The sequence below is a fragment of the Balaenoptera ricei genome, chromosome 3 (assembly GCF_028023285.1).
Source record: "Balaenoptera ricei isolate mBalRic1 chromosome 3, mBalRic1.hap2, whole genome shotgun sequence".
NCBI lineage: Eukaryota > Metazoa > Chordata > Mammalia > Artiodactyla > Balaenopteridae > Balaenoptera > Balaenoptera ricei.
The window spans coordinates 46806779-46831860 of NC_082641.1; the positions used below are offsets into that span (position 1 = coordinate 46806779).

The window sequence follows — 25082 nt, forward strand, 5'->3', positions numbered from 1 at the left end:
GGGCACCATAGATAAAAAAACAGAGAATTGGTCTTGTCTCATAAACAAGCTTCCTATTCACACTTAAATTTACCTTTGATGGAAAGAAATCTGTAGCCTACTCTTGTGAATAACGATAACTAGCACAAGCTGATTGCTTACTACATGCCAAGCACTGGTCTAAGGGCTATACTTCCCTTATCTCTCTTAATACTCATGGCAGTTAATGACGTAGGTGCAGAGGCAACTGAAACAGAGTATATTTAAGAAATTTAATAAATGTCATACACTTGCAAATGGGAAAGCCACAATTTGAACAAAGGAATCTCTGTTCAACCATAAAGCTAAACTACTCACTTTAAATGCGTGATGTTCTACACACTCTCTTTCTAGGTAACAGTTTGTTGTCTAACAGGTACTTAAAAACAATATGGATATTTCTTATGAATTTAAATATTTCTGAAGATCTTAGTGGGAAAGAATTTTGTAAACACATAGTTTTATACTTAGCATTACCTCTCATTCTATTTTATCGAGATCCATCCAGGAAAAGGCTCAGCTTCATTCCTTATCTCTGAAGAATTCCAGAATCTAAAACATATGGTGTCTCTCATCTGTGTCATTTCTCCCAGTGCTTGCATTCATCTTTAATGATGACATTTTGTGGTCTAGTGGCTCTTGAGAAATGACAAATACCTTTCTCCTTTGAATTGTAAATTACCATATTTGGACTTGCTTCTTCATATAATTTTTACTAAGCCTTTTTATTTCTCTCATTTATTAAATTGAAACTTTAGAATGAACAAGTTTACCTTAATAGTACCTAAATTTTTATTTTGACAATGTGGCAGGGTTTAAATTGCTAATAGTTGTACATAAACCAGTTGAACCAACTGGGCAAGTAAACAGCCCATTAACTTCACATTAATCCATTTGAGAGTGGACATTAGGGAGGTATCTTTCTTGGAACCCCAGAACACACATCATAAGGTAAGAATTAGTCTTCATCTTCATATCCATCTTCCTGCTTATACTTACTTCCTGCTTATACTATACATACTTCCTGCTTATACTCAGAAGAATAATTCTTCTTCGAGTAGTAGTTATTATTAATAGTTATTATTATTCAGAAGAGTAATGTTAGCAACAGAGTCGCTTTTGAAAGTCTGCCAACCCCTGATTTAAACAACAGATATCAGAGTTGAAAGCATATATTTTGAGACTTCATACATGTAGCAGATTATATGTTCTCAATAGACATTTGTTCAATGAATGATGGAATTGAACATAAGTTCAGAAGGACATTGAACTGCTCTTTGATCTTTCCCAGGCTTGGTGTTGATTTAATGAATGCATGCTTGATGTATGGAGAAATATTTGGGCATATATCCAGGGTCATTTATAGTTTTCTTTCACCTCCAAAATGCTATTTCTATAAACTTAGAGGCACATAGTAATTATACAGTCTATATACTCAATTTCACATGAGAAGGCTAAGACTCAGAGAAGTAACTTGCCTGATATATAATGAGCCAAGATAAGAATGGAAATCTAGTTCAGCTGGTTGCCAGTCTTCCATGCAAAAACTGATATGGTTCATATTTTGATCATCATATAAATGTAACCTAAAGAAACACTGTGTGTTGGGACTTCATCACAATGATAATAAAGAAAATTTATAGTAAAAATAAGAAATTATATTTTGCATGGTGAAATATATAATAAATGGTAGATAATTGAAGTCTGAGATTGGATTTGAGCATTAAACACTATATTATGTCTTCATACAATATACAGAATGGGTTATGGGAAGGACTTTTTTGCTGAGTGTGTTACAATAAAAAATAACTTTCTACTTATTCAGTCATTACTTAGTTTTCATTGCCAAACAAGGAAAACTGAAAGAGGCACTGGCCCATGCCTTCCCTTCTCCTCTTAGTTCACTGACTGTCACCAATAGTAAAGGATAAATAAAATGCTTGAAAAGTGGCCAGTGATCATTAAGTTTGTAGCATAGACTTCCTGATATTTCTAATGGCGTAGGATGACAGCATTCTCAGAAGCATGACAAATTCGTCTCAGAGAATGGAAATGATACGGGTGGATGGGGCCAGATTTCTCAGCCTCTCTAATTCTTACTTTAGATATATCTCAGGACTCTTTTTCAGTGGCTTAAATCAGTCACGGAAAATGAAGATTCATTAACTAACTTTTTGATGCAAAATCAGATGCCTTGGCAACCTCATTCTGAACATTTAAAAAAAAAAAATAGCTTACATTCTCAATGTTTCCTCTCAATAGTGTCATGTTAAGACTGCTTCTGTCAAGCAGGAGTAAATCATTAAATGCTGTAGATATGTATTTATTTTAAGTATTTACAGAAGTCCCCATGATTTATTTCCAGTGTCTAAATATTTTGTTTGTGCATCTGTTTATTATATTATGAAATCTCTTCTACGCTAATAAGAATTAGGATTACTTTTGGATTCTACTAAAAGCATGACTTTTTTATACCGATTTCACATGGAGCAAGATATTTGTATTTTATGTGCAAAATTTACTTCATCTGAAAATGATTTACTCTAACATCTACATCCTAAAAACCCTTTCTACTCAAACTGGATTAGTAGCATCGACACCATCCTGGAGCTTGTCAGAGATGCAGTGTCAGGCCCTACCCTAGACCTACTCAGCCAGAACCGGCATTTTAACAAGATCCCCAGGAATTAAGTGTGTACATTCAGTTTTGAGAGGCCCTGGCCTAAGCCACAGAATTTAGTATTTGATTATAAGTTGCCTTGTTCTTTTCAGCAAAAGCCTAAGTCCCCCTGCAGTTTCTGGTGCTGGGCCTAAGCTAGATATTTATTCAAATATAGTAAAATGATTGAAAAAAAAAGAAAGAAAAAACATTTCCAAGGTAAAAATAAGCCCTGAAAAACAGAGCACGTCCTTTGTTTATTTTCCCAGGTTTATTTTGCTGTCAGATTCCTCCATAAGGCACCTTCTCAGAATAAGTTCCTCCAGTGGAGGTTGAACTCCATCATGCCAGGTGGATCAATCGGTATTCAATGAATATGGGGCTGATTATCTACTTAGAGGATGATCCTTGTCCCTAGCGATCCTCTTTCTGTCTGAATTTGGATATTTTGTATCTTGTTATCACCCTGGCAGCAGACAGGACAACAGGGAGTTGAAAACCAAGATTAGTCGTTTTGCTTTTCTTTAGTAGTTTGGCTGAAATGTGTGATAGGTTGAAATATTGGGTCAAATGAATCCTGTGGACTTTATCATGCCACATAATAAATTTTAATTTATCACTGATCAAACAATTAGCCATTTGAAGAAGCTATTTGGTTTGTATTGGAAACAATACCTTAGTGAACTGAAAAAATTAATACAACTTCTAGCCAGACCCAGGGAGTTACTTAGGCACTGAGAAAAGTTGGTTCTGAGGATTATATTTTTAGGAAAACCTCATTTCTGAGGAATCTAAAAGTAAATTTCAAATATAACAACATCCAGAAGCCACTAAGGCAGAGACTAAATTTTAAAAGAGAACATTATAAATCCTGAATTCCTTTCCCAATTTCTGACACTAACTTTTCAAAATTCATGATTTCAAGTATCTGTCTGGTAATAAAGTATATATTATTTCATGTCATGAAACCCCTAGAATACATTTATACTGCCATAACTTTCCTTTTTATTCTACCTAATATGCCACCAATTAGAGGACGTTAGGACTGGATTTTGAAAGCTTCAAGAAATAGGACCCACAGTTATTACACACGCTACATTTCTCCAATCATCCTTGAGAAATTAATGATTACATTTTGACATGGTACAAACTGAACCTGGGTCAGCTTGCTTACTTGATAAACTAGAAGTAAGACTGATATCATCAATCAGTTTATGATGAACTTTAGAGGCAATGACATACAAAACAGGATTTTATATGTCAGCAGAATCTTGACATTAAAAAAAATAATAATGACAAAGAAAGAGGAAAGAGAACAAAAGAAAAAAACTGCTTTAAGTGCATGAGTTGAAAAAAATCTTTGAAAAAAGCAATACACATTTATTGTATCTTGACTTACATTGCCTATGTACTAACATGTTTAAACAGGTTAAGTTGACTTAGGAAACGTCCAAGACAACTTTTGCAAGAAATAATTTATGGGAGAGAAAACCTGACTTAAACTCAGCACAAGATATATAACTAGAAATAAAAAATAGGAGACGGAAATTTTAAAATAGAATAAAAGATCACTAATTGATTTTGATAACAATGATTATTATTGGGTTGACAAATGAATATGGATGAAATGTAAGAATAAGATCATACGACTTAAACTAAATATGGGTCAAAGAGAGGGGAAGTTCTATTTCTGCACAACAGGCCAAATTTCCTACTATAGTCAGTTATTTCACAGTTATGTGTTATTCTTCAGGAGGAGAAATACAGTATGAATATCTCACTATTACCCATATTATTCCTGGAAAAACGGGTCCAATCAATCAGAAGATCCATCTCTGTAAATAAAAGGTATTTGACAACATTGCTATTACTAAGTAATCATTTATTAAGATGCTGTCATTGAAAGTGGAATACCTCATTGGTGATGATGTGGAAAACTGGAACACTGCTTTGGGGATTATATGAATGGTACAGTCACTTTGGAAATCTATTTGGCAATATCTGAGAACATAACCCATAACCTACAACCCCAAAATTCTACTCCTTGAGATATACCGAACTTATGTGTATGCACACAAACTTACACATACTACATGCAAATTTGTTTAACAAGTGACATATCCTAAAATGTTCAGAGCAGCTCTATTCATAGTTGCCTCAAACTGGAATACCCAAGTATCCACCAACAATAGTAATTTGCAGTAAATTTACTCAATGCAATACTATCACAATGAGAATGAACAATCTATAACCACACAAAAGAATATGGATGAATCTCACTATCACATTGTTGACCAAAAGAAGCCAAAACAGAAGAGCTTGTATTGTATAATTCCATTCATAAAAGCACAAAACTGGCAAAACAAATCTATGCTCTTGGAAGTTAATATAGTGGTTATCTTTGGAATTAGAGTGACAGAAGGGAAGCATGAAGGGGTATCCTTGGGAGCTAGTATCCTTGGCAGCTGACTACTGGTTATATGAGTAAAATTGGTTAAGCATTTTTTTTTCTCACCTAGTAGCACATTCGCACCTATAATAACCAATTAGAATCTCACAGAGTGCTAAGGGTTACACAGAAATAACTGGACAGAGAAAGAGAGCCTCTCCCTTTTTAACCAACACTGGGAAGGCAAGATACTTTTTTTTTTTAAGTCATAGAGGGCTAACGTAAACATTAAGCTTTTTAAGTTCATTCCGAAACACAAGATATTGCCTCCCCAGCCAATAACTTCTTCTTCCCCTTTCTTGGCATTTCTGCAAGTCCTATGTTCCTGATGTTTCTGTTGCCTCAGCTCACATGGATTTCTTTAGCAGGAGAAACCTGATGTTTCTCAGGTTCTCAGGTTCTGACGTTTCTCAGAAACCAGGATGTTTCTCAAGTATCTCAGCCAAGGCTTAGGAAAGCAGCACATACAACAGAAGTTGTAAGGGTCATTCTTATCCTTGACAAGGGAAGACAGGGCAAAACCATGCCCACTGGCAGCAGTACCACTGGCAACAGGCAACCACCTTTGCTCAAGACATTTTGAAGTTTATGACAAAGAGCTAAGGAAAGCTATGGCAGGGAAATATCTAGTCATTTTCTAGGAAACAGTAATATTATAAAAATAAAATCGTTATGTGAGTGATAAAATGTTTTCCTCTTGTAGTTCATCCGATATCAGGGCAGTGATACTTTGTGGAACCCACAGATGAGAGCTTTTTGTAAAGTACAAACCAAAGATGGCAGACAGATTTTCTTGTTATGTTTTTCTCTCCCCTAAAGTGACCACCCTTTCACTAGAGAATGTATTTACGTCATCAAGCTAATGTGATTCTTAAATAGGACATCAATCTTCCCTTTGGATGAGAACACTAATCAGATTCAGCTAGTTTTTCATTCTCTATCTAAACACTGCCATATGTAAAAAGAAAAATCTCTGAAAACCAAGTATATTTTACAGAGTTAAACCTCTCCTCCCAGCCAATCTACTTTGTTATCCTATATAAACAAATTCTGCCATTACATTCCGTTACTCATAACAATTTTCAGTAGATAATCCACAAATCAATTAAAGACAAGTTAATTGCCAAAAGGGATCAAGCAACAAGCATTAGAAGCCTAATACTTAAAGGTACCATCCAAAAAATGTATGTGTTAGAGAAAAGTTTGGTTTGGCTAGCTTTCCTTCTAATCCAAGATTTTACATTTGTATGATTAGTTTTGAAGATCAAAAATTCATCACACTGAGACTTCCCTGGTGGTCCAGTGGTTACGAATCTGCCTTCCAATGCAGGGGACGTGGGTTCGATCCCTGGTTGGGGAACTAAGATCCCACATGCCACAGGGCAACTAAGCCCGCACGCCTCAACTAGAGAGCTCGCATGTCACAAACTACAGAGCCCACGTGCTCTGGAGCCCACACGCCACAACTAGAGAGGCTGCGCCTCAATGAAGAGCCCGCGTGCTGCAATGAAGATCCTGCATGCTGCAACTAAGATCCAATGCAGCCAAAAATAAATAAATAAATAAAATAAACAAATATTAAAAAAAAAATCATCACATAATTACTCTTAGCTTATGACATCCATGTTGTGGGGACAGACGTGGACAGCCACATGAAGAAAAAAAAGTATTAGTATATGACATATTACTGTTATCAATTTTTAACTTGCAATTTTTTTGCTTTACTATTCTCTACATATGAAACCTTTTGAGGATTAGATGAAAAAATGTAATTCAAAATACACTCTCTCCATTCAGCCACTTAATGTCTTTTGATTGGGTATTTAGTCCATTTACATTTAAAGTGGTTAATGAATGCATGTTCTTATTGCCATTTTGTAAATTGTTTTGGGGTTGTTTTTGTAGGTCTTTTTTGTTCCTTTCTTCTTCTTTTGTTCTCTTGTGATTTGATGACTATCTTTGTTGTTATGTTTGGATTCCTTTTTCTTTTTTGTGTGTGAATCTAGTATAGGTTCTCGGATTGTGTAAATCGCTCCTTCTCTTCCATCTCTTTCTTGTATTTCTGTGTATTTTTACAATAAAGGTGAAGCAAAGGCAAATTCACTCAAGAGATTGGAGTCTGATCTGACCAAGAACACAGTCAGTAATGAGGTCAATACCCATATAGTTTCATCAACTTGATGCAATCTAAGTTATGCCTTGTCTGCCTAGGACTGCAAATGTACCCACGGATGTATGGAATGAAAATGTTTCAACTTACATATTGACATTTTCTCCATGAAGGCTCCCTTGAGTTCCCCAAGCAGAATCTCCCATTGCAGTCCCTATTTTATTTCGTTTTGTTGTTTATTTTCTGCCTTCCTCCACTAGAAAGTAAGCTTTATGAGAGCAAAGGCCCATCCCCCAACCACTTTCCTCTTCATTTTATCCCCAATATAAGGTAAATATTTTTACGTGGCTAATAAAGCACCAGGCACAGGGCTGTGTTGGAACCATCCACACTAGTTGGCAAAAGCGAACTGTTAAATTTTCAGGAGTATTTCTAAGTCAGTTGTTATACCTAGTTACTATAAAAATTAAATTATTTAAACTTACAATTAAATAAATTATGTTGAAAAAAATGGTATTAAATATTCAAAACTCACCACTTAATAATTTGACTACACTTTACTATTATCTATGTTCTTGAGGTCATTTACGTCTATTGTACCTATACGTGCCATTCTGCATCTCTCGCCAACTGCATATTTAGTGACCTCTGTGGCTTGAAATGGGCTGGTGGGAGAATTTTTGTCACAGAAATCAGCAAATACTACAAATAAGCTTTTTTGGTGTCTTCACAGAGAACTGGCAGTTAACATTTACCAGCATGCCACTGACCAGGCTTATCATTGGCATTTAACAAACAGTCTCTGAATGAATGCATTCGAGTGTTTTATTCATGGTCACGTTAGTTCTTACAGAGTGTGTTCCTCTAGCCCAGCACAAAGTTCCTCTTTCTCAGGTTCTCTCCCAGGCTTTCTTTTTGGAATGTCGCTTACACATTTGTTGCTCTTGGAATGTCTGTCTTTTGCATTAGATTGACTTCACCTACTTAAGAGCTAGAGAGGTCTTCAGGCTTTTCAATGCTGGGTGATGGGTTTGAGCTGACGAACTCTGACGTCTCTTCAGCTTTAACTCTCTGTGCCATGATACGGGGAAAGAAAGCAGAGTGTCCTTACTCTTGTCAGGGGCCTAAAAACATTGGCTGATCGGTTCGTTCATTCAATACGTATACACCAAACATCTACTATATGCCACACACCCTTCCAGGCACTGGCAATGCAGAGGTGGAAAAAAAGACAAAAATTGCTGCCACATGGAGCTTACATTCTAGTACGTATTACTACTAAGTAAAATTAATTTTAGTGTTGTCTATGTGTCAGGCATGACCTATGGCTAACACACTTAATCCTCACACCCTCCCATTTAACAGATGAGAAAACTAAGGCAGTCTGAAGTGAAGTAGCTTGACCAATGTCTCGGAGCTGTAAAAGTGTTGACATTTCAACCTCAGCAGTGCAGCTGGAGAGCCAACCAGCTCTTAATCACTGTACCCGGCACCTTGTCAAGGTGAGGCTATTTTTCTATGTGCAAGTTGCTTATAAGATAATTGTTTATAGGAGAGCTGTATTGTGCTATTCTGTTAACCAAGAGAGGTTCCAATGATAACAGTTAACCACTATGTAATTTACAAGAGAAGCATCAAAGAATTGGTGAAACCCTAAGGGAAATGTAGAAAATGCTATTAAAGAGATGGTAGGCAGGCCAACTTTTATGTACATATTTCATTTAAGGGCACACTGGCCCATTAAAGCAGACATTTTTATTTTCCACTTACAGACTGGGAATATGCTAATGGAGGTTAGGGAATTACCCAGTTAAGAAAGCAGCAGAGCTGGCATTCAAGCTTGGTCTGTTTGGCTCTAAAGCCAAAGTCTCCCTCCTATACCCTGCCCCCTCCCACAATGCGCAATGGTCGTTAACCATGATGTTATTCTCATAATGACTGTTGTGTTGCCTATAAGGAAACTATTTTACTCATCTTCAATTTAGGTAATATTACTCACGATTTGGAATATCATTAAGAATGATGTTTCTACATTCAAGACAATGCCAATGGAATAAATAGGCATGAGACAGGATGAAGTTGACCTCTGTACCTCAGAGAATCTTCTGGCTCCTCTGAACAGCTGGCCAAGGAGCAACATTTTGGCAGAAAAATACGACCACATGACCAGTGTTTTTGGCCACAAGAAGTAGGCCAGATGGAAGCTGATGAAGCAAAACCCAGGGAGAGGAGAGAAGCACATAAAACCACTGATTAGTTTCCTTTTTTTTTTCCATAAGAAACACATATTTTGATGTGTTTGCTTAACACTACTTTAAGCCAATCTCAATTAGGTTAGAAGACTGTTCAGATATTATTTTTTTTTTTAATTTTTATACAGCAGGTTCTTATTAGTCATCAGTTTTATACACATCAGTGTACACATGTCAATTCCAATAGCCCAATTCATCACACCACCACCACCACCACCACCACCACCACCACCACCACCACCCTGCGGCTTTCCCCCGCTTCGTGTCCATACGTTTGTTCTCTACATCTGTGTCTCAATTTCTGCCCTGCAAACCGGTTCATCTGTACCATTTTTCTAGGTTCACATATATGCATTAATATACGATATTTGTTTTTCTCTTTCTGACTTACACTTACTTCACTCTGTATGACAGTCTCTAGATCCATCCACATATCAACAAATGACCCAATTTCGTTCCTTTTTATGGCTGAGTAATATTCCATCATATATATGTACCACTTCTTCTTTATCCATTCATCTGTCAATGGGGATTTAGGTTGCTTCCATGACCTGGCTATTGTAAATAGTGCTGCAGTGAATATTGGGGTGCATGTGTCTTTTTGAATTGTGGTTTTCTCTGGGTATATGCCCAGTAGTGGGATTGCTAAATCATATGGTAATTCTATTTTTAGTTTCTTAAGGAACCTCCATACTGTTCTCCGTAGTGGCTGTATCAGTTTACATTCCCACCAACAGTGCAAGAGGGTTCCCTTTTCTCCACACCCTCTCCAGCATTTGTTCTTTGTAGATTTTCTGATGAAGCCCATTCTAACTGGTGTGAGGTGACACCTCATTGTAGTTTTGATTTGCATTTCTCTAATAATTGGTGATGTTGAGCAGCTTTTCATGAGCTTCTTGGCCATCTGTATGTTTTCTTCAGAGAAATGTCTATTAAGGTCTTCTGCCCATTTTTGGTTTGGGTTGTTTCTTTTTTTAGTATTGAGCTGCATGACCTGTTTATATATTTGGGAGATTAATCCTTTGTCCATTGATTCATTTGCAAATATTTTCTCCCATTCTGAGGGTTGTCTTTTCGTCTTGTTTATGGTTTCCTTTTCTGTGCAAAAGACTTTAAGTTTCATTAGGTCCCATTTGTTTATTTTTGTTTTTATTTCCATTTCTCTAGGAGGTGGATCAAAACAGATCTTGCTGTGATTGATGTCAAAGAGTGTTCTTCCTATGTTTTCCACTAAGAGTTTTATAGTATCTGGTCTTACATTTAGGTCTCTAATCCACTTTGAGTTTATTTTTGTGTATGGTGTTAGGGAGTATTCTAATTTCATTCTTTTACATGTAGCTGTCCAGTTTTCCCAGCACCACTTATTAAAGAGACTGTCTTTTCTCCATTGTATATCCTTGCCCCCTTTGTCATAGATTAGTTGACCATAGGTGCGTGGGTTTCCCTCTGGGCTTTCTATCTTGTTCCATTGATCTATGTTTCTGTTTTTGTGCCAGTACCATATTGTCTTGATTACTGTAGCTTTATAGTATAGTCTGAAGTCAGGGAGTCTGATTCCTCCAGCAATGTTTTTTTCCCTCAAGACTGCTTTGGCTATTCGGGGTCTTTTGTGTCTCCATACAAATTTTAAGATTTTTTTGTTCTAGTTCCATAAAAAATGCCATTGGTAATTTGATAGGGATTGCATTGAATCTGTAGATTGCTTTGGGAAGTATAGTCATTTTCACAACATTGATTCTTCCAACCCAAGAATATGGTATAACTCTCCATCTGTTTGTATCATCTTTAATTTCTTTCAGCAGTGTCCTATAGTTCTCTGCATACAGGTCTTTTGTCTCCCTAGGTAGGTTTATTCCTAGGTATTTTATTCTTTTTTTGCAATGGTAAATGGGAGTGTTTACTTAATTTCACTTTCAGGTTTTTCATCATTAGCATATAGGAATGTAAGAGATTCCTGTGCATTAATTTTGTATCCTGCAACTTTACCAAATTCATTGATTAGCTCTAGTGGTTTTCTAGTGGCATCTTCAGGATTCTCTATGTATGGTATCATGTCATCTGCAAACAGTGACAGTTTTACTTCTTCTTTTCCAATTTGTATTCCTTTTATTTCTTTTTCTTCTCTGATTGCCAAGGCTAAGACTTCCAAAACTATGTTGAATAACAGTGGTGAGAGTGGACATCCTTGTCTTGTTCCTGATCTTAGAGGAAATGCTTTCAGTTTTTCACCATTGAGAATGATGTTTGCTGTGGGTTTGTTGTATATGGCCTTTATCATGTTGAGGTAGGTTCCCTCTATGCCCACTTTCTGGAGAGTTTTTATCATAAATGGGTGTTGAATTTTGTCAAAAGCTTTTTCTGCATCTATTGAGATGATCATATGGTTTTTATCCTTCAGTTCGTTAATATGGTGTATCACATTGATTGATTTGCGTATATTGAAGAATCCTTGCATCCCTGGGATAAATCCCACTTGATCATGGTGTATGATCCTTTTAATGTGTTGTTGGATTCTGTTTGCTAGTATTTGGTTGAGGAGTTTTGCTTCTATATTCATCAGTGATACTGGTCTGTAATTTTCTTTTTGTGTAGTATCTTTGTCTGGTTTTGGTATCAGGGTGATGGTGGCCTCAGAGAATGAGTTTGGGAGTGTTCATTCCTCTGCAATTTTTTGGAAGAGTTTGAGAAGGATGGGTGTTAGCTCTTCTCTAAATGTTTGATAGAATTCACCTGTGAAGCCATCTGGTCCTGGACTTTTGTTTGTTGGAAGATTTTTTAATCACAGTTTCAATTTCATTACTTGTGATTGGTCTGTTCATATTTTCTATTTCTTCCTGGTTCAGTCTTGGAAGGTTATACCTTTCTAATAATTTGTCCATTTCTTCCAGGTTGTCCATTTTATTGGCATAGAGTTGCTTGTAGTAGTCTCTTAGGATGCTTTGTATTTCTGCAGTGTCTGTTGTAACTTCTCCTTTTTCATTTCTAATTTTATTGATTTGAATCCTCTCCCTCTTTTTCTTGATGAGTCTGGCTAATGGTTTATCAATTTTGTTTATCTTCTCAAGGAACCAGCTTTTAGTTTTATTGATCTTTGCTATTGTTTTCTTTGTTTCTATTTCATTTATTGCTGCTCTGATCTTTATGATTTCTTTCCTTCTGCTAACTTTGGGTTTTGTTTGTTCTTCTTTCCCTGGTTCCTTTAGGTGTAAGGTTAGATTGTTTATTTGAGATGTTTCTTGTTTCTTGAGGTAGGCTTGTATAGCTATAAACTTCCCTCTTAGAACTGCTTTTGCTGCATCCCATAGGTTTTGGATTGTCGTGTTTTCATTGTCATTTGTCTCTAGGTATTTTTTAATTTCCTCTTCGATTTTTTCAGTGATCTCTTGGTTATTTAGTAACATAGTTTTTAGCTTCCATGTGTTTGTGTTTTTTACGTTTTTTTCCCCTGTAACTCATTTCTAATCTCATAGCGTTGTGGTCAGAAAAGATACTTGATATGATTTCAATTTTCTTAAATTTACTGAGGCTTGATTTGTGACCCAAGATGTGATCTTTCCTGGAGAATGTTCCGTGTGCACTTGAGAAGAAAGTGTAATCTGTTGTTTTTGGATGGAATGTCCTATAAATATCAATTAAATCTATCTGGTCTATTGTGTCATTTAAAGCTTCTGTTTCCTTATTTATTTTCATTTTGGATGATCTGTCCATTGGTGTAAGTGAGGTGTTAAAGTCCCCCACTATCATTGTGTTACTGTTGATTTCCTCTTTTACAGCTGTTAGCAGTTGCCTCATGGATTGAGGTGCTCCTATGTTGGGTGCATATATATTTATAATTGTTATATCTTCTTCTTGGATTGATCCCTTGATCATTATGTAGTGTCCTTCCTTGTCTCTTGTAACATTCTTTATTTTAAACTATATTTTATCTGATATGAGTATTGCTACTCCAGCTTTCTTTTGATTTCCATTTGCATGGAATATCTTTTTCCATCCCCTCACTTTCAGTCTGTATGTGTCCCTAGGTCTGAAGTGGGTCTCTTGTAGACAGCATATATTTGGGTCTTGTTTTTGTATCCATTCAGCAAGCCTGTGTCTTTTGGTTGGAGCATTTAATCCATTCACGTTTAAGGTAATTATCGATATGTATGTTCCTATGACCATTTTCTTAATTGTTTTGGGTTTGTTTTTGTAGGTCCTTTTCTTCTCTTGTGTTTCCCACTTAGAGAAGTTCCTTTAGCATTTATTGTAGAGCTGGTTTGGTGGTGCTGAATTCTCTTAGCTTTTGCTTGTCTGTAAAGCTTTGATTTCCCCATCGAATCTGAATGAGATCCTTGCCGTGTAGAGTAATCTTGGTTGTAGGTTCTTCCCTTTCATCACTTTAAGTATATCATGCCACTCCCTTCTGGCTTGTAGCGTTTCTGCTGGGCAGTCAGCTGTTAACCTTATGGGAGTTCCCTTGTATGTTATTTGTGTTTTTCCCTTGCTGCTTTCAGTAATTTTTCTTTTTCTTTAATTTTTGCCAATTTGATTACTATGTGTCTCGGCATGTTTCTCCTTGGGTTTATCCTGTATGGGACTCGCTGCACTCCCTGGACTTGGGTGGCTATTTCCTTTCCCATGTCAGGGAGGTTTTCGACTATAATCTCTTCAAATATTTTCTTGGGTCCTTTCTCTCTCTCTTCTCCTTCTGGGACCCCTATAACGTGAAGGTTGTGGTATTTAATGTTGTCCCAGAGGTCTCTTAGGCTGTCTTCTTTTCTTTTCATTCTTTTTTCTTTTTTCTGTTCTGCAGCAGTGAATTCCACCATTCTGTCTTCCAGGTCATTTATCTGTTCTTCTGCCTCAGTTATTCTGCTATTGATTCCTTCTAGTGTAGTTTTCATTTCAGTTATTGTATTGTTCATCTCTGTTTGTTTGTTCTTTAATTCTTCTAGGTCTCTGTTAAACACTTCCTGCATCTTCTCGATCTTTGCCTCCATTGTTTTTCCGAGGTCGTGGATCATCTTCACTATCATTTTTCTGAATTCTTTTTCTGGAAGGTTACCTATCTCCACTTCATTTAGTTGTTTTTCTGGGGTTTTATCTTGTCCCTTCATCTGGTACATAGCTCTCTGCCTTTTCATCTTGTCTATCTTTCTGTGAATGTGGTTTGTGTTCCACAGCCTGCAGGATTGTAGTTCTTCTTGCTTTTGCTGTCTGCCCTCTGGTGGATGAGGCTATCTGTTCAGATATTATTTGATAACTTTATATTTTGATCCATCACTAAGCCCTGTTCTACACCAAATTTACAAGTGTTCTTTCTTCAGAAGAAGATTCTGAGTTGAGTTCAATGAGGCTAGTTAAGTCTATTAGAATGACACCTCTCATTTTGGAGCTTCTCCTTGTGCGGTGATGAGAAGATGTGATCAGGAAACGGGAGGTGGCAAAGTGACTAGAAGTCTAGCCTCTAGGACAGCCTGCCAAGGTTCAAACTTGGGCAAGTTTCTTAAACTCCCTCTGCCCAGTTTCCTTATCTGTAAGAAAAAGGCAACGCCAGTCCCCCTTGTGGGGTTGTTTTGTGGGATGAAATGAGATAATGTATGTAAGCCCTGGGAACACTGTTTGGCACATAATAAGTTCCCAATACAATTTAAAACTTATTACTCTTACTCTGGACTTCTGACCACATGTGTGTTGTGTAGCCTCTGATCCCTGAACCTGCAATTCTTCTCTTATTTGGTGGTAATTATACCCATCCTCTTCACTTACCCTAAAAAATTGAATGAGATGAGCTACGGAACAGAACACTAAAAAGAGCAGTTATTAACATCTGTTACATCTGAAATGCTTTACAAAAAAATTTTTTTTAATGCCATACAACAGGAGGTGCTAATGTGATACTTAGAAAGTTACATCCTAGCTTACTGATTTGTGGGTGGCACTCCTTTCTCTTTCTAAGACTTGGGCTTTAGCCAGCATTTTCTAGTGGGCAAACTGAGTTTAATTTGACAGCCATTGATGTGCTACAGTTCAGTTTCTGTAGGAACAAAGAGTAGCTAAGAGACAGTATTTTCCAATTGTCCCTGCAAATAACTGCTGCTTAAAAATCTCCAGATCAAAGTTGTGGATTTGAGCATAACTGTCCAAGATTTGCACAGGAGGTGATTTAAGTTTATCTAGGGTTGTTTGTTTCAGCAAATAGTCAATAATGTAGTATATTCCATGATGCCTATTAGTGTAAGGGGCAGGAAAACTAGAGCATACTTTGTTTCTGGTCTGTGGGATGTTAGTGAAATCACCTCTACCCTGAACTTCAAGGTGCCTTGGATGGTGTTCTCCTCTATTTGTACAATACTCACTCCACAGTCCCCATATAATATGTTCCTCTTAACATTCCTTTTTGAGAAGACAGAAAGCAGAAAGTTTTGTGATTTGTTCTGGTTGGAAGACAAGACCATCTCTAGAAGAGTAACTTGCTATTTCAAGTTTCCTTGACTGTTACTATAACTTTAAACAATAACATTTTTAAAAAACAAAATGTCCTAGTGTTCCCCTGGGGAGTTGTCAGAGCCCACCAATCTGCTAAGTCCTAGCTCCTTGTTCGTTCTTCGCTTCCCATATCATTTTCTTCCCAATTTTCTGAGGTACTATATTCAAACCTTCAACATGAGTTCACTCACTGAGATTATTTTCTCAAATCTAACATAAGCACATCATTCCCCTCTCTCTCTCCTCTAAGACAGACATGAGAGGTGTGGCTCTAAAGTAATGATTGATTCTTATTCCAGGTCCACAGAGGAAAATTAGCCTCCTTAGGATGTAATCCTCTTTCTCTCTCTGTCTGTCTCTGACTCTCTCTGTTTCCGCATCAAGTCAAATTTAGCTTAATAAGCTACATATTAATTATATTTGGCTTTCTCTGTAAGTACATTTTATCCATAAAAGGCAAAAACTCGTCACCGCTGAAAAACGACTTTCAAATCTATTTTAAGCATAACTGCCCAAGGTTGTATTTCTCAGGGATCAACACTCATCAAATACATATGATTTACTGTTACTTTAAAAAATCAGACTCTTTACAGACTTGGCTTTCCTTCATCCTGAATGCCACCAGGGAGTGAAAACAATGCCAGAGACAAATATTCCAGCTTAAACCCAAGTACATCACCAGTATCATGCGTAATATCCATTCAATCTTCAAAGAAAAAAATAACACTCTACCAGACACGTGTGGGGATTTTACAAAATACAAAATTTTTTTATTAAACAAACAAACTTGTAAAGGAGAAACTCAACAAAGAAATGTTGGTTAACACCTAGTTATTTCAGTTGCTTCAATAGTGGAATTATGTCTAAAGCCTCTCAAAGGTCAAGATAAGCTTAAGTTACTTCCATGTTTTAAAGATCTCCTATATTAAAAAAGAAATGAAGAAATACAAAAACTGGGTTGCAAAATTGTGGGATAGTTTAAATGTTTACATCAAATAGCTTAACACTTTTGACTCCAGGAATGCTGTGAAATGAAATCGTGCTGTTCAGAAATAAATGTAGAGTGTGTGTGTGTGTGTGTGTGGGTGTACACATACATAAATACTTTGACTCATGGTGCATTTGAGGTGGTGTGGTCTGTTAAAAGTTTAAAGCTGTACAATAAGCATCTTTTTTTCATTATTGTCAGTATATTGCTGTGACTGAATGCATACTCTCTTTTTTTTAAGCACTGAGAGATCTCTGAAAATGTGACATGAGAGTGTCCAACTGCTGTCCTAGGTCCTTAACCTTCCACTGGACTCCTGGCCTATGATAGGCCCTGATCATATCAGCAAGTTGATTTTACAAATAAAAGGGTGACACCAACTAAGAGAGTGTAGCAAGATACTGCATCGAACACACATTAATGGCATTCTCCTCACATGTAAGGGAGCCTCTGGCCTCAAGGAATTTATAGTCCAAAGGGAGAGAGAAAATAGGATCCACAGAACAATGAAGACAGTATATATAAAAAATTAATTATTTTATGGGCAATTAATATTCAAATTAAAAGCAAATATATGAGGGACAAAGTCTCTCAGGTTTCAAAGGAGATTGGCCCATGATGGCTATTCTGGATGTCACCCTCACCTCTTAAACTCATTATGAAAGAAACTTGTTAGAACTACAAACACAGGGCCTTTAAATACATAGAAAACTCATCCTTAGACATTCCAGTGCTTGTTGTATTTCTGAAAGGATCAAATTGACCAAGGAAAAGGAAAATATCTTTGGCATACCAAGAAGGCAAATGTCATAATATATCTACAAATCATATGGTAGAGCTTAAACTCTGCATTTCCTGAGATTTCTGAAATTCTTTAGTCCAACACGCTGTTTTCGCCTTACCCAGCAATTTGATATTTATGGTATTTAGAAACTTGTTATCAGATCTCAACGATAAGAAGTGTCTAGAAACTACCATCTATTGGAAATATGCACAGTAATGCTTACAAATCTTTGATGAGCATACATCTTAGCATATAATAAGCATGAGATGCAAATAATAAACATGAGAAGTGCATTCAGTAGAAAGTAAAGCATAGAGTGGGCATATAATTTCTAATGTTGAAGCAGTCTTAACAGTAACAAATTAAGATAATTAATAAAAATAAATGGTATTTATTTTGTTTTGAAGTAGAAGTAGAGGTACATCTAGTAGTAAGGAAGTACTACTTACACCTTTAACTGCCAATTTTTATTTATCCCTTTCAAAGTTTGCTTACGCATTTTTACTAGGGAATTTTGTAATTTGATTCCTCTGATTTTATAGCTCCCTAAAATATTCCAAGGGTACTATCTTTCACACTGTCTAAAACAAATAAATAATTCTTCTGAATTATTTTAATCTAAACTTTGAATATTTTCTATGCGAGGAAATCAGAACACATTTTAATCCAAATTTAACACATACTTTTATAAAGGCCTGGTAGTTTCTACATATGTTACATTTGGTCTAAAGAAGGAAGGCCTATTCTTGAGATTTTGCAGACAATTTCACCTCCATTTGCTATTGGTGAAATAGCTTGCAGTGCTACAGACTAACCAATCAGAAACAAAAACTGTGTGAAGAATCAATCTTTTTCTTGTAAATATCTAAAACACTAGAGCAAAGAAGGAAATCAAAGACTTTTCTGTGCCTTCTGTTTTTCCTAGTTATTTGATCAAAATAAGCTAACTTGGATGTAAAGCAAAGCTGTAACTGACAATTTATTGAGGTCATAAGGTCAAGATTTTTCATATGATTTCTACAGAAATCTTTAGACATGACACATTAATAACATATTTACTTCAATTTCATAGTTTCTATTTCTCCTGGGCAACATTAAAACTCTGAACTACAACCTAGACCACAGAGATAGTTCCCACTTTTCCATGTGAATGTGACCTGAAACACTTATAAACAACACAGCAGTGTTTTGTTGTTGTTGCTTGTTTGCTTGCTGAATCAAACTAGAACCCTTTCCTTACATTTAAAGGATTAACTGAAGGTTAGTATGACCAATTCTGGCTACATTAAGTCCGTTCGGCTGGCTAACACACTTGTTTTCCAGATGTCAGTCACAGGAATGCTTTGATAAGTTCACCATTTAACTCTCAAAATCAGCTTTTAGAGTTAGTCAATTTCCTTCTACTTCTGTGGGTTCCCAAATACCCCTGACTATGTCAAGGTTCACATCTGCTTAGCTCCTATTCTGTATACTACCAATTCATCCTTCCAATTTAATGCAGTATAGGAAATAGAAATTAAACAGATCAACACAGGGCAAAGACTTCTTTGCAGGGGGCCTAAAGCTACAGAGGCTGATGAAAAAAAAAAAAAAAAAAAACTCTTCCCAGCCACAAAAAGAAAGAGCAATACCTGTACGACTTTGAGAAACGCATTCTTGATTTGACTCTTGTGGAGGGTCCTGGCACTGTGACTCCCCGAAGATCCCAAACAAAAGCCATGTGTAAAGGAGTTGGCAGGATCGCTGGCAAGTCAGAGTGGATGCAGGGCCCTGGGGCCGGATGGCCCCTGGAGGAGCAGGAGGCACTTGTGGCCAAGGGAGGGCATTTCCTCTGTGGGGTGCTCTGTGTGGCCAGGGAGGTGGCGGGTGGCTGAAGCAGGACTGGAAGAGGTGGCTGGGACTTCCTGCTGCGTGACACTCGCCCTTTGCGACAGAGCTTGCTTCACTCCGACTTTATCTCGTTAATAACGTGAGAAACGCTCCCTTGCAAATGTGTTTTTAAATATAGCCCTGATTAAACAGCACAGTCACATGCCACTCCTGGAAAGCACAACACGCACTCCACACACACACACACACACACACACACACACACACACACTGTGAAAGGCATGATTGAAGTGTGAAGTTTAAGAAAAAAAAGTAAACAGAGGACCTTTGTTAAAATAAAAAAAAAAAAAAAAAAAAGGTAAATACATGCCCATGACTGGGAAATTCAACAGAGATTTACTAACTTTCACACAACGAGCCACCAAGTATCATTTTCCTTATTTCAACTTCTCTTAGAAACAGGGATGAATATAGTTATTAGCAAACCTCACACAAGGATTTAATGGTCTCGAAAGACCAGCGCCTCCCTGCAAGTCAGCTTGAGAAGAAAGCAGGCAGATCACTTTCAGCGCTTTTGGCAGCTTTTCCCTCAAGGAGATACTGTGTCACCTTGGAAAGTGAGTTATAATGCGTGACTTTGACAACAGAGAGCAATTTTCTTGCTCATTTTCTATTCCCTAGAAACATTTCTTAACTGTCTGATGTCTCTTAAAACAAACTTCTTTCAAATTAAATAAATGATGGAAGCCACATAGAGCCCTTCACATGTTTTACGAGTCTAGCACATCTCAGTGAGGCATCTATTTCAAGAGAGTATGCTTCAGGAGGCAAAGGACCCCAGTGCTGTCATAGGTCCTCACCACCAAGTGCTATTGAATGCTAACAACGTGGCATAATTCCCCCAGTCCCTGTCCAAACACTGCCCCGCCTGTGACCTCAACTATAAACCAAGGCAGAACTCCACTTCTCTGGGATAAGATTAGAGAGGCGTGGAGTGCCCAGTGACTTAACTCCCTCTGGACTGGACAAATATAACCAATAGTTGAGTTTGGTGAGTATCACCACGTCTGCCAAATTTTGAGACCCCCTGTAGCCAAACTATCTCTTCTTATATACCCAAGGGGTCCAAACTATTCCTGTAGTTTCTGTAAAAGCTCAAGTCAGTAAACATGACACTTATTTTCATGACAGTATCCAGCACACCAGGGGTTCCTGAGAACACTACAGGTTCCATATCAGCCTCGGGAATGAGTAATAGAAAACGTTTTTACGGTTTCACCTCTTTGTTATCTGACAGATGGGCTAAAAGAGGGTGAGTGATAGCTGACTGAACAGCGGCGACCTTGGAGGAGCCAAAAGTTCAAAAATAAACACATTCTCGCCGAATCAACTCGCAATATTTTAATGCTTCACAAACTACACCCTTTTGCTTTTGCATGTGGATCCCCATTTCACAGGAGCAAGATTGGTGGTCACCTTCCTGGTATCCTTTGAAAGGACAGAGAAAGTGTCCATACCTACGCCAGCCTGCCCCTCTGGTGTATGAAATTCCACCATTGGCACTTTATTCCCATATTCTATTTAATTCCCACGTCAGGACAGCTCTTAGGAAGTGCAAACATTCCTGGCAGAGCTGACAGAGAGCTGAACAAGTCGGGGTTGAACAGAATGGCTTCATCTGAGACTGAAGCCAGACAGTGGAAGAAAACTGGGAGTCTGGGTGAAGAGGGGGCATGTCTCTGAAAACTGGTGGAGTGGGAGGTGGATTGGCATGAAGGGAGGGAGGGGGGTGGACACAGAACAAGTAAGAGAATAGGAGGGAAGGTACCGGCAAAGAGTTCCTTCATTCACCTTCCATGCAATACAAAGCTCTCATTTTATCCAGTGGCATTTCAAATTTTGTAGGACAAATAGCATGACTGGTTTTTAAATATGAAAGCTGCAGTCCATATATACAACATTGGAAGCAGAAAAATATTGTTTACATTGTTAGCCCAGACGCACTTGTCATGGCAGGATGGACCCTGTCTTCCCAACCAGGCTAAAGTCAGCAACAGGCATTTTGACCGATGCTTGTCTTTGTTCATACCAATTTACATTTTGAAAAGAATGTTCTGTTAATTGATATCTAACTGATGAAGTATAAGGGCATAATAATAATGCACAATGAAGGTACTATAGAATGTCTACCTTCTTCTAAAAGAAATTGAAGGAGATGCAAAGTTGTCTTTTTCATTATTGCCGAAACGTTTCTCCTTTTCCCCCTCTGCTTCTTGAAAGCAGATATCTAGAACAGTTAAGCAAGATCAAAACAATGGAACTATAAATGTGAAATGATGAGCAGGAAAATGGAAACTTTGGTCCTTTTTCCTAATGTGAGATTAGATAAAGATACAAGAAGTGTCTGCCAATGTTAATGTTATTTTCTCCTTAAAAATAATTACTCACCACCTCCATCCCATTTCTTCTGTACAGTTAGGCATAATCCTCCTTAGGTGACCAGGTCTCAGCAAGGTCACGGAAATAAACTAGTTATTTCTGAGATTAATTATGAGCAAAGTTAAGCCCTGATTTCAAGTATAAACATTAATATTATTTTGAGGGACTGGCTAGTACTTCACAGACATGAGAATTTAGGCAATTGGAAACAATAAGAAAATTAAATAAGATGTTTGCTAGGATGAACCTGTGCTGTCATTTGTATTTCAAACAGCTGTTTATAACTTTCACTTCACATGTACTAAAGGATAGAGAAGGAAATGAAGTAGAATCTTTTGAATATTTTAGTTTGTCATATTAGTAAGCATTTATTTCCCAGAAGTTGTTTTAAGAAAAGCATGATTGAATGTCACGGAGAGATGTTCCACCCCTGAGACAAACTCTTCTTTTACAAGTTGGAAACTAAACTTATATGGCAGGGAAAACCAGGTTCTGAAGTCTAAACTTTGCATCCACCCAACTGTTATTCACATAATTCCTAATCTCTCCAAAATCTCAAGAAAATGCCTGCCTCCTGCCAATAACATAGATCTTATGTTTTGCAGGGCTCTAAATAAGGCATTTTTGCCTCTTGAACATTTCTGGGATTTTGGTTCCAAGATTCCAGATGTTAAAATGCAAGTTTGGGGTTTGATATTTGACACAGAAATTCAGAATTTCCTTTATAGGAGGTGGCTACTATGAATCAAATCTGAAAATCCCAAATTTAAAAGTAGGAGAATTTAAACATAAGCCACATAAGCATTTATTTACACACCAAGCCACTGTCTGATAGGTGGAAGGAGAAGTTTTGAGCTAAACTTCAGAGAAACAGACAGTTAAATTAATGGGCTTGTGCGGTGTTGAAATACATTGCCCCAGGAAACCAGAGCAGGCAGAGATATGGGTTCAGGATAATGCAGTATTCTGAAATAGCTGCTGGTTGCAGACTAAAAGGCAGCAGAAGTTAATGTGGAATCAAGCAATTGCATTTCGTTTTCATGTTATCAGCTACCTCTGATAATCGTTTCATCATAACAATTCGATTTTCAGGGTGATCCGTTGCAAAAGAGTGTGCCGAAAGGAAATTTAACAAGCAGAATTGTGCACTTCTGAAACCTTATTCATTCCATGTAAGTAATTGTGGTTTAAACAAGCCCTCTTATTACATTAATAGAGTATCATAATCAACTATCAATTATTACTCCAAATGGAAATGCTGCAAAATAACGTTAACATTTTCTTTGAATTGCTTTCAAATAGTCATTCTAAACCTTATATGTGTCTACTTGATTTAGAGGTGAATTATTCCATGTTCTGAAATGAAGGAAACTTCGGAAACTGTTTTTTATGAGCTGTAACCCAGGGGAGGGCTAACAGAATTGAAGGTACCCCATAGTCTTAAGAGCATTAGGAAAGCATACTCTGCATATTAATCTGCTTCAAATGCATCCTTTATTCATATATATTCTGGGACACAAACAGGAATAAAATGTAATTAAAGAGCTAAAATTATTATTATTACTATTTTATTTTGTTACAAAATTTTTTAAAGTTTTTTTTTTTTATTGATGTATAGTTGATTTACAATGTCGTGCTAGTTTCTGCTATACAGCAAAGTGATTAAGTTATACATGTGTACTCATATGTATACATTCTTTTTTATATTCTTTTGCATTATGGTTTATCACAGGATACCGAATATAGTTCCCTGCGCTATACAGTAGGACCTTGTTGTTTATCCATTCTATATATAATAGTTTGCATCTGCTAAACTTAAACTCTCAATCCATCCCTCTCCCACCACTCGTCCCCCTTGGCAACCACCAGTCTGTTCCCTTTGCCTGTGAGACTATTTCTGTTTTGTAGATAGGTTCATTTGTGTCATACTTTAGATTCCACATATAAGTGATATCATATATTTGTCTTAGTCTGTCTGACTTCACTCAGTATGATAATCTCTAGGTCCATCCATGTTGCTGCAAATGGCATTATTTCATTCTTTTTTATGGCTGAGTAGTATTCCATTGTATATATGTACCACATCTTCTTTATCCATTTATCTTTGGACATTCAGGTTGTTTCCATGTCTTGGCTATTGTGAACAGTGCTACTTTGAACATAGGGGTGCATGTATCTTTTTGAATTGTAGTTTTGTCTGGATATATGCCCAGGAGTGGAATTGCTGGATCATATGGTAACTCTATTTTTAGTTTTTTGAGGAACCCCCATACTGTTTTCCACAGTGGGCTACACCAACTTACATTCCCACCAACAGTGCAGGAGGGTTCCCTTTCTCCACACCCTCGCCAGCAATTGTTATTTGAAAAGAGCTAAAATTATTAAGACATAGAATAAAACAAATGATGAGGCATGATTAAATATAAGAATAAAAGATAAAATAAAACTGGATTGTGAATCAAAATTCTTTGTTATACACTCAAGGTTTCTATCTACATGTTTTAGGAAAGTTTTAGCAATTTGAAAGATAATTAGGTCAAGCCCTTTCTATCAGTAAGGCACTGAGTTCTATTTAAACACTTGGGTAAATGAGGGTTGTAGGGAAAAAAACAGGGAGGAAGAAATGAGAGGGAAGAGAAAGACGTTTTATGTTTCTTAAGTGTCTAGTAAGTGACTGACAAAGTCCTAGGAGATTTTTTTAAGTAGTCAACAGGAAATATTTCTAGAGTCAAATTCTTTAAAATTTGAAATTAGTATTTCAAATACTAAGGCTAATCACTTGAAATAAAGAACTAAACATGATGTTTTAAAATGTGTGTAAAAGTCTTCTGGGGTTAGTAAGTGTTTGTCTAAATTTCTGTATATGAAGATTTTAAAAGTCAGAAAAATTTTATTTTCAATATTGTACTCATGATTGAAGACTGAAAAAAATCCTCCTTAGTTATTGACTGGTGAGTGAAAGGGCAGATACAGAACTTCCTCTTGAAAGCCACTTCCTCCAGGAAGCCTTCCCTGCTTTCTCAGACCAAGGGATGTCTCCACAGCACTCTGCACTTTAATCTTTGTCACTGTCAGCACATTTGCA

General features: G+C 36.9%; 1 protein-coding gene across 14 annotated transcripts in view; it reads right to left on the bottom strand.

Moving 5' to 3' along the window:
- PDE4D (phosphodiesterase 4D) overlaps positions 1–25082 on the bottom strand; it is a 1113076-nt gene that overhangs the window by 335294 nt on the left and 752700 nt on the right. The window contains exon 1 of one of the 14 annotated variants that reach the window (XM_059916415.1): positions 19360–19657. The exons of 12 other annotated variants lie outside the window; for them this stretch is intronic. In XM_059916415.1, coding sequence (XP_059772398.1) covers positions 19360–19448 — 89 coding nt within the window. In that variant the 5' untranslated portion in view covers positions 19449–19657. Of the gene's footprint in view, positions 1–19359; positions 19658–25082 lie in introns of those variants that run through there. One more of the 14 variants, XM_059916419.1, reaches the window with a different exon arrangement.